At 44.4% G+C, this 11,061-nt stretch overlaps 1 protein-coding gene across 2 annotated transcripts in view; it reads right to left on the reverse strand.

The window, feature by feature from the left end:
• CAPN2 (calpain 2) overlaps positions 1 to 8,665 on the reverse strand; it is a 56,086-nt gene extending 47,421 nt beyond the window's left edge. For both annotated transcript variants that reach the window (XM_018556522.1, XM_018556521.1), the window contains exons 1-2: positions 8,304 to 8,665; positions 1,156 to 1,225 (exon numbers count right to left, since the gene is read on the reverse strand). In XM_018556522.1, coding sequence (XP_018412024.1) covers positions 1,156 to 1,225; positions 8,304 to 8,540 — 307 coding nt within the window. In that variant the 5' untranslated portion in view covers positions 8,541 to 8,665. The remainder of the gene's footprint in view (positions 1 to 1,155; positions 1,226 to 8,303) is intronic.
• Positions 8,666 to 11,061: the final 2,396 nt, after the last annotated feature.

Raw genomic sequence — 11,061 nt, forward strand, 5'->3', positions numbered from 1 at the left:
TTTGCTAACACAGTACAATACTCCACCACTGCTATGACGGAAGATACCACAACAATCTACCACACTTTTCTAGAACTGAAAAGCTGAAGAAACTGGCACAACTGGAGAGTGACGTCTCTATGGCCTAACCCTTTACAACAGCATTTACCACCCAAGTGTGCCAAGAAAAAGCAGATACATTTTTTAAATAATGAATTGCTCCACCTTGTAACTTTATTTAAATATGTGGGTTTCAGAACCAGGCCACCATGCGAGACCAAGCTAACCATGCACTGTAATATGTGCATCGCAATTGCTTACTTATATGTCATTGCTGCTATGAGCAGGACTCCCACTCAATCTAGATCAGTGGTGGTCAACTTACGTGATATGGGGGGCCTCAAGTGCAGCCCCTGATACCGGTGGTGGTATCGTACCACCAATGGTATCGTACCACCAATAATATTCAGTGACTGTAATGCTAGCGAAAGCTGCCAGAGATTGCAGACGTGCAGCAGGAGCTGGTCAGAGACTACACACATTATATAAGGGTTGTTGAAGTTCGGTTGAGACAAGTAGACTGTAGACACGCTACATGAGACTGCTAGAGATCACTGCTATTACAGCCCCTATACAAATCATTGCTTTGACATTTGTGCTACTTATGCTATTTACAGCCCATTTAAACATTATGGGAATGATTTATAAATCATCCACCTTGACGCTTGCGCTGGCCAGATTCTGTCCAAATGGCATCATTGCCACTAGATGGAGGCATGGAGTTTAGGATTTCCTATGCTCCTTGGCTCCATCTAGTGGCGGGAATGTAGAGCTTCATTTGAAAAAAATTGTTTTCTGAACATTCATCCAATTTCCTAATAGCTAATTGGGTCAAATGGACAATTGTCTTCGACCGTTTTTCTTATGAGCATTTGTACGAAAATCTACAAGTGCATGGGCAGCTAAATAGTCAAAGTACTGCTTGTGTCCCCTGGGCTGCAGATTGGGCATGAGGGTCCTTGGTTTATTTTTCATTATAGAAAATGCAACAGGATTTTTTTTAGTTTTTGGCTGGTTTGGTAGTGCTTCCAATATACAAAAAGAAACCGTATGTTGGTAATGATCATGGCAGTGGGACGGCCAATGCTATAAGCAACGAGGTAGTCCTCATCTTACCTAGGGCTCCTTGACATATGTCTGTCCGAGTTGCTCCTCCGGAGATGAACTGGGGACTGGAACACAGCTCCTAGAAGGCAAGCAGGACATTCTGTTAACAAGCACTATCCATATTCAGACTAACCTCTAAAAGTAATATAACCTACTACGAAATTTCAAAAACCCAACCAATCCCTCTGTGGACAAAAAAAACAAAAAACCTTACGTCAGGTCAGACATTAGAATTTGACTGGATAAAAATTGTATGAATTGTTAGGTAAAACCTAATACTACAAAGGGAAATTCCTCCAGGGTCCTTCCCATGAATAAATGATGGATTTGATTTGCTTCCAATGTTTTTATAGCCCCATCATATTATGGAGCGATTTAAGCTCTATCCAGATCAGCGTGTTGCAGAAATGTGCACTAAAATGTACCACAATACAAACATCGGTACTATCCGTCCACAACTTGACGTAAGCAAAGGAGTGGGGTGCAGCGATGCCATTGACCTTATATGGCTACATGGCTATATCAGGTAAATTACATTTACCTAATATGGCTATGTGGCCATATAAGGTCAATGACATCAGCACAAGCATCCCGCCCCTTTGTTTGTGCTCAACTGGTGCGGCGGGAATGTCTTGACCCGCAGCTGATTAGGCGGGGAATGCCTCAACTTGCAGACAATTGGGTGTGGAATGCCCCAAACCGCAGACGATTGGGTGTGGAATGCCATGACCCGCAGACGATTAGGTGTGGAATGACCTACCAACCCGCAGATGATTGGGTGGGGAATGCCCTGTTCTGCAGATAATTGGGTGTGGAATGCCCGACCTGCAGATGATTGGGTGGGAGGACCATGTAGCTTCTGGGTTGGGATGAGCTTAGGTTTGGACTGGGTTCAGTCCAAACCTGAGCTCATTCCTAACCACAATGCACCCATGTAAACGACATGTGCATTGTGGCACACTGCGGTAAAAAAAACATTGCGGGTCTGTTAAAACTTCCATGATTCGAAGTTTAGCTGATTCGGGAATCAGACGAAATTCAGCATGGCATGCTGATGTGTATTTGGACTGCAACAGGAAGCAGGAATACCCAAAGGAAACCCACACAAAGACTGAGATAATTGTTAAAGAGGCCCTGTCACCAAATTAAAAAAAATCCTGGTTAAAGCATCCAAAAAAACGAGTGCTTACTTGCAGTGTTTTTCTTTCCATTAATTCTTTTTTTCCCCCCCACTTACAAAGTGCCTTTTAACTTGACAACTACTATTAACTAGAAAATTTGACTACTTCAGGAAGAGTCAATTCCCTAGCACAGCTTCCTTCTTCCTTGTATGTCATAGCCCTCTCCTCTTCTGGGAGTGTCTAATTACTGTCTGTGCTAGCCCAACTTCTCCATCCCTCCCCTCACCTCCCTACATATTCTTTTATGTAGCTCCGGCGAGAAGCAATGGTGAATACTATAGAGTAACAGCTCTTAGTCTGCTGGGGCAACTGACATCACATCCAAGATGGTGGCACCCAGAAGCAGTCTCAGGGCTTTTGGCTGTCTACACAAGGGACGGTATGATTGGTAAATAAATACCATGCATGAAATAGGTTATATACGCATACCATCTTATGGGAAGATTTTTGTTAAAATGGATGGTCTGGTAAAAGGTTCTTGACCTCTTGGAAGGTATAACAATTTACATAGCATCCATACACCAAGGATTGTCCACGGCTGCCTGCATTATAGAAGACTTCCCCTTCCCCCACATGTGAATGACAGGGCGCTCATCTTTAGCCTGACAAACAATCTAAAAATATATAGAAATAAAGAAAATCAATCCACAAGCTTCCTGCCGTGTATGTGGACGTGTGCCAATGCGGCTTTTTACCTTATTCCTTTAGCTAATGTATTCCTCCATAATTAACTCTGTCCCTGGGAAAATGCAGAGTCAGCAGGCATCAGTGAGATTGCACTTCCCACATTTATTCATAACATAGAGCTAACAGTGAGGGCAATTAATGTCAGTATTGCCAAAACCCTGGAAGCTCTGCAGGGTTATTATCAGTAATGGAGGTCATTGAAGTTAAAGGCTGTGTACCCCTGGCAGTCAGATTTCTTGTGGTGGTCAGGCATGGGGCAGCGCTGGTGGCTTCAACACCAGAACTAGCACTGCTACCACAATTGAGGTAACGGTGGCACCCAGAGCAGGATGGAAGCCTTGTAACTGTCATAGTCATAGGTCCTCTTTAAAAGGTCCTACAAGAAAATGTTGCCTCTAAACAAATCTAGGATACAGCCTACCTTGTGATTGGTTGCAAAGCAAAGAATCGTGTATAAAGTCTTTGATCTACAAAACCAAACAATATTATTACAATGTATGCATGAGTGAAGATTGCAGATACTACGTGCAGGCTTTATTCACAAAGGAGCGACTGTCAGGGCTTCTAATACAGAGAGCAGGAGCCTACTGTCCAAATGGGACTGCAATAGATCCAGGAGTGTCTGGTTTGAAATTAAAGCACAGAGATTATACAAACTGGTTCAGAACTAAATGTGCGGCAATCCTAAACCTGGAGTGCTGCCTTAGATACACGAAAACAGTATTTGGACACAATAGAGGAATAAACCCTAAACATAATACTTACATAGCACTCTAATGTGTACATTAGTTTACCAAGAACAGTCTCTATTTCCCCAACTCTCCTTCCATTAACTTATTACTACAGTAGATGTACCAGACCTGCCACCAGACATGAAAAGCATGCACCAACGCACATACCCTGTAGAGTCCTCTGGGGGTTCCCGAAAATATGTAAATGTCAGCCACCTCTTATGGGGCAAGTAACCATGTCTGTTCCTCCAAACTCCGTACTATTCAGGGCAGGTTGACACGTGCGCAATCCGTGACTGCGCGGCAGACGTGCACGAAACCTTGTGGATTTCCATGCGTTCACAGAGTCGCAGGCCACCGCTGATCGCGCTGGTGGTGCCATTCTTTTCTAATGGCACCCTAATCGCACCAGGTGCATCGAACACCATTGCGGCTAAATAAGCTGCATGTCGCAAAAAAAAGGTACATGTACCTTTTTCCACCGATTGCCACACGGATGTAACCCTATTGAAATCGCTGTGTGCAAGTACACAGGATCGCCCAGGTCTGCACCAACCCTCATACTATTGGTCATTGAAGCCATCCATCATAGTTATGACTGATGGGCAGATTGACAGTCAGGTGGCTCATGGGCGTTGGGCCTTGACTCATGACCACAAGAACTGGCTAACTTTTTATGTAATAGCCGGGAATTCTACATACTGTATGCTAGAGCTGCAGCTAACGATTATTTTCAAAATCGATTAGTTAGCCGATTATTACGTTTGATTAAAGCTGCGGCTATCAGCTGCTCCTCCTTACTACATCTCCCCGCGTCCCTGTGCCGATCGTGGATTTGGGCGGGTGGTGAGTGTGAGGTGGGAAGGAGGTGCGGCGTGTAGAGCGTGGATGCGGGCGGGCGGGTCTGGCAGCGGTGAGTTGGGGAGGAGTTGCGCCGCGCAGCATGTGTGGAGCCGTGAACAGGGCCAACTGATCGGAAGCCGATTAATCGATTATTGAAAAAGTTGACAACTTTTTCAATAATCGATTATAATCGATTATGTCGATTAGTTGTTGCAGCCCTACTGTATGCCTGCTTTCCAAGTTCCCTGACAGTTAAATGCAGACAGCACATGTCTGCATTTCTCCTGCCCATACCTCACTCAACTTTACTCATGACTTATTCAGCATTTTTTTTTAAATAAATAGACTTATAAGCTCTTATACTTACCTAAGTCCGTTGTTCATGTTTCACACCATAGTCTATGCCCATGTCCCACCACAGTACACCGGTCCCCTGAAGTACTTAAAAGAATCATGGACACCACTGGACAGTTAATAGGATGTACCCACATCAGTCAAGAAGTGATGTGGTCACAGGAAGAAGGACCCTCCTCCTCTACAAGAAAGAAGATGAAAGACTCGGGAACCAGCGCATCATGTGGCCATGGGTTTGGTTAAGTATTTCTGGCACTTAGAATCGTTTAGTATGGTGGCCCAGTGATTATATGGTAAATACAATGGAGCAAAAAAAAATAGACATGGAAGTGTGTTGTTTGCAGGATCCCCAGGTTAAAAAAAAAAGAAAAAGAAAACTAACGCAGCCACCTCATTTGTGGACTGGTAAGCTGGTATTTTTGCTTTGGGTTTGGATACACTTCAACCACTTGCTGACCGGGGTGTTTATACCCCCTTCCTGACCCGGCCATTTTTCAGTATCCAGCGCTGCAGTACTTTGACTGACATTTATTCCGTCATGCAACGCTGTACTGAAATGAATTTTATACCATTTTTTGGGGACAGATAGAGCTTTATTTTGGTGGTATTTAATCACCACTACAGGTTTGTTTTTTTACTGTATAATAAAAAAAAGTACCGACAATTTTGAAAAAAAAACCTGTTCTCCCTATGTTATGTTATAAAACATTTATTATTACCCAATTTTTTGGTAAAATATAAAAGACGGGGTCACGTCGGGTAAATAGACACTAAACATGTCAAGCTTTAAAATTGCACGCACCCGTTAAATCGCAAAAAACTACCATACTCAAAATTGACCATAATAGCCGACGCTTTAAAAGCTTTTACCGCTCATCGGTTTAGTGTTATCAGTGATTGATGACCCTAGAATTATTGCTCTCATTCCGACGTTCGCGGCGATATGTAACATGTGCGGCGCAATGGATGTAATCGGCGTTTTCGCATATAGGCGGGCTTGACGCATGTTTGTGTGTGCGTGTGGGGGCGGGGGACTTTCATTTTTTTTTTATTGCTTTGATATGTGATTTTTAAAATTATTTAAAAGGGCCAGGATAAAGAAGTAGTAGTAGAAAAGAAGCACTTGTGGGTTTAACCAGTTATTGCACATTAATTCTTTGCGGTCTGCGTCACTGGAGGCGTGGCAGGGGTGTGTGTCTTATGCTTATATGTATTGCAGTGACGTGCGGTACCGTTGGTTCCGGGTGAGGCATTCCCCAGCCTCGCCCCTAGCACGCCCAAAGCCCCGCCTGCCAAAATTCCGCCCCCAACCCGACCCCCAAGCTAGTGTGAGGGAGGGAGGAGGAGCCTACCTGTCCCTCACTTGGTCGTCACTGTTGAGGCATCAGTGTTTTTTTTTTCTTTTCTTTTTTTGATTGGACAGCTTGGACCAATGGCGCTTTGCCATTGGTCCAAGCCATCCACAGAGCTCGTGCCTCTAACACAGAGTAGAGGCTGTGACAGCTCTTGTCTCACTAGTTAGGTTACACAAGCAGTGGAGAAGCCCGCTGCTGTGTAACCTAACTACCTGTCAAAAGCCGGATGCAGCGCTGCCTGTATTTAACACGTTACACAGCGGCGAGTATTTCCCTGCTGTGTAACCTGATAGGAGCTGATCTGAATGGAGAAAAAGCCGTCAGCTACAGAGGCTCTGCCTCCCCTGACCGCATGTCCCTGATGTATTGTCTTATATGGTATCCCTCTTTCTCATCTCAGAAAGCTGGGAGGTAAGATAACCCCAATCGTATATTTTACAGATAAAACTATATAATAGAAAACCATGATTAAAATCATCCTTCAGCATTCCTCCACAAATTCACTCCTCTGGTGTATTTTGCCAACAAGTTTCTGTTGAGAAGAGTGACTCACTGTGTATAAAAAAAAACATTCAGAGAGGCCGATTATCAGCCCAAACCACGCTGCCGCCTCCCAGACTTTCCTGGCAATAGCAAAATGTTTCTGAGTCCGTAAAAAATAAATGCAGGGGGAAAAAATGAAAGTTATACAGAAGAAAGGAAAAAAGACAATTAAAAAAGCAAAACACAAAACAGTTGAGTACAACGATCCATTCAGAGAGGAGAGAAGATTGGATTGCCTTGCAATCCAACGTTGGATTATGCGATATGTGTGACGTTTTGTCCATATAAATGGACGTTATTTTTTTAACTTAATTTGCTGGTGATTTCTATCCTCCATTGACTGCTGCGCACGGCGCCATCCGTGATCGTCACATCGAGCACCACGATTGTTACTAGGACCGGGAACGCTTCAGGGAGTGCAGAGGGACTTACTGTTTTCTGGAATTTCCTTATATTGTAAAGAGCTGAGAAAACTGTTGGCGCTATATAAATCCTGTATCATAATAATAATAATAATTTCCATCGTCTGAGAAAATGAAAAGAATACATTTTTTTTTATTTTTTTAAAAACACACAATTTATCTTCTAAACACAGAAAGCAAATGATTAGTCACATGACATTTCTGCAATACAACTTGAACGGATCAATGCAAGTCACTATTCCTGCCATTTAGCTATACATATAATAACTGTTGGTGGTAGGTTGCCTTGATCCTTTTATTTCAATCTCATGTGTGGGATGAGAGTGGTAAAAAATTAGAATAAACTGCCATACATGACCAACATTAATCATTCACAGTAGTTGCAGACTGTCCAGACATTCTGGGGCTAGTAGTCACATGGCTAACAGGCATTCTGGGTCTTATAGTCCTGCAGCAGTTGCAAATGAACTGGGATGCAGTGTTAGGAAACCCCCGACCTTTCTATAGGGAACCTGTCATCACAGAATAATGGAACACAAAACTCATGATTTGTAAAAGGTACAAGTTCCAAGGCCATCATCCTGCCTCCATGTCTAAAGGTGCCCATACACCTTACAATTATCTGCAGATTTTCTGTGGTCAGGTGGAAAAGGTGCAACAGATTCCTCCATCTACACTTAACTGTGTGGATGGAGTAATCTCCACCTGGGCCAATCTGTTGCACTTTTTCCATCTGACCACAGAAAATCTGCAGTGAGATATTGACCTGGATTGAACTATTGACTCCCAACCTGCACATCTTCCACATGTGTGATTTGCTAAGTGGTGAGGATGAGGATGAAAGCCTCGAAACAAGTACCTACAAAAATACATTGGCAAAAAGCATCCCCATCTTTAAAACCTTGATGGATTTCAGTACCACAGCAACAACCGAGGAACCTAGGCAGGAGATGCTGGGACTTGTAGTTCCACAACTAGTAGTCCCAGACTCTACAACTGTCATACAGCATGCACTCCAGTCCCCTGAGGTTGGTGACTTACCGTGGGTCTCATCCACACCAGCCCCTGCACTTTGGGGGAGTTTGGTCCCAGTTCGTTGAACCCCAGTGAAGAGTGGATGGCTGGAAAAGAGGGGTCCTTAAACAAAGTCCCAGACTGGAGGCATTCGTTCCTCAGTGCTTCGTAGTCCTGGTTGAGGTATTTCAGAGCCTTCTCATTGGTGCCGTAGCCATTGGCTACATCCCGGTCATGGACCAACCTGGCCGCTGAACCGATCATCGCCCCTGGACTGTGATCACAGGAAGGTAGCCGGGAGGAAGTCACAGGAGGGGGCAAGTATGAGTGGCAGGAAGCTGCAGATGCATGCACAGGGAAATCACTGCACAGCAGTCCTTGTAGTGGGACTACTGGAGTGGCAGATGCTGGCAGACCCTGAATATATTAAAGCAGAGGGAAGGGAGATGCAGGCATCGGTATATGTTGGGAGTCTACTGCACGGTGCTGGCTGGATGCTAGATGGAGCAGATGCAGCTCATAATGAGTAACGTCAGGAAGGAGGTTTCCCATTACAGCTGCAGGAAGAGGCAGCCCAACCTGTCAGATGACATTTGCAGGGTGCGCCCTGTCCGAATAGGCAACTGCCAGCCTCATGTGTAATGATAATGCAATGCAGCTGAGAGCTAAGACTGCAGCATGCAGGATAACTGGCATTTCATCAGAACTGATGCATTGTATACGGACACATATTATACGTATATCAGTGCAGCTGAGTTGGCCAGGATCTCAACTTAAAGAGGACCTGTCAGTAACTTTACTTGTCTGCATAAAGAACTTCCTGATATATCACTATAGGCGGTCGGCAACAGTAACAAGCCATCCTTGAGCTCCAGTCAGTGACATTGCCGAGGCTCAGACGATGCCATCAGTCTGCTGCAGGCAGGAAGAAGCACTAGTAGACATGTGCAGGGCAAAAAAACATAGTTTTCATCATTTCAAACGTTTCCATTCGTTTCATCACAGAAAGCAAAATTTTCTGCTGTTTTGGATTCGGAGGCAACGAGCCTCCGAATCTGAAAATGCACACTGAAAATGCAGAACGAGCGGCAGCCACGTCAGCCGCCGGCGCGCCGCCATCTTTGAGTGGATCTTGGTATACACCAAGATGGCGGCGCCCATATGTTCGGGCACCGTCATCTTGGTGTATACCAAGATATACTCAAAGATGGTGGTGTGCCTGCGCAGAACATGCCGGAAGCCGTTATAGCCACTGCTGGTTCAGCGTGTGACATCACTGTAAAGATGGAGGCGGGCATGTGCAGAACATGCCCGCCACGCGTTCTGCAAACGAATGATGTATGCCCGAATATAGTTTTTGTATATTCGGGCATTTAATACATTCGTTATTTCGGATTCGGACGAACTGCTGATTTGCAGGTTCGTCCGAATCCGAATGCACATGTCTTGGCACCAGAACTAGTGTCCCCATTGGAAGATTTCCCATCTTTTACTGTTTTGATGACAACCCAAAATTTGGGATTTTGTTTCATTTTTTAGTGATAACATTCACCAGGACAAATAGAGAGGGTGAATCTCCCTAACGGGGACACAGACAGTAATAAAAGCCTGATAGGCTTCACTCTATCCAAAACTAAAAGAAAAAATGTGCCTTTGTTTGCGCTTACGGTGCCCACAGACATCCTGGCCATCTGTATTAATGTTCCTTCATTTGCAAGGTTACAGCATGGTTAAAGGTCAAAGTATTTCTATCTTAATATAGTTTAATGTTTACACCGAGCTATTGATTATCAATTACCAGCCTCCACCCAGAGCTCCACACTCAGTGTGTGTGACTGTATTGTACTTTAAAACTGAGCTCTAAATTGTCTAAATACAAGAGACGTGTATTCCTTCTGGAATCTGGGTGAGCTTTGTGTATTTCTTCCAGATCTGTGCAGTAATCCAATGTGAAAGTTGAAGCTTCCTGTAATAAAGACCGCTCCCTGCTGCTCTCTCTCCTTGTGCACGGGGACTGGTCTTGTCTCCACCTCCTGTAGTTTTTTGCAGGCAGCCTGTAGTGGGTGGAGCCTGCTGGGTCCCTCCCACTGCTCTCTGCACAGGCTAGTACAGCACAGCGATGATGTCACTACTACTTATACGGTAATGCAAATTATTTTAAGATAATATCTGGGTTTTCAAAGGCATTTGGTGAACACAAAGTGGATTTATATCTGATGGCTATGAAGGAATATATTTAAATAAAGGTTTTTATACCCGGAGTTCAGCTTTAAGGCTACCTGTCAGGTGTGAGCGGTTGCAGTTCAGGTGTTGGAATTCCATGTCGGATGGGAGGAAACATGTAAGACGATCCTTGTCATGTATGCAGCTAGGATGATGAATGATACCTCCCAGCATGCACTGCTCTCTGTCCATTCACATATCAGTCACAATAGGTCTGTATCCAGGTACTTCATTGCATCCGGACAGGAAGAGATGGGAAATCTCCCCAACTAGAATGCAGAGAAAGCCACAAGGGGCAGGAATTCTTCCTGTGCCTTCCTGGTCTAGTTACAACTCCTCCTCTATTTCTTGTCCTGGTGACACAGGGACAGGAAATCAGGAAAAATCTCCGCAATGGGGTAACAAAGAAGAATAAAAACCTGACAAACAGTTTAACAGCCGCGGGCCGAGTGCCAGCTGTCAAAATACAATAGCCTGGCAGGGGAGTTTCCCCCATCCATGACCTATAGCGTGGAAGGGTAGTCTAGTGGTGTATGTGTACAGTGTATGACCAGATTTAGGC

The sequence above is a fragment of the Nanorana parkeri genome, unplaced genomic scaffold (assembly GCF_000935625.1).
Source record: "Nanorana parkeri isolate BGI_ZX_2015 unplaced genomic scaffold, ASM93562v1 scaffold240, whole genome shotgun sequence".
Classification (NCBI taxonomy): domain Eukaryota; kingdom Metazoa; phylum Chordata; class Amphibia; order Anura; family Dicroglossidae; genus Nanorana; species Nanorana parkeri.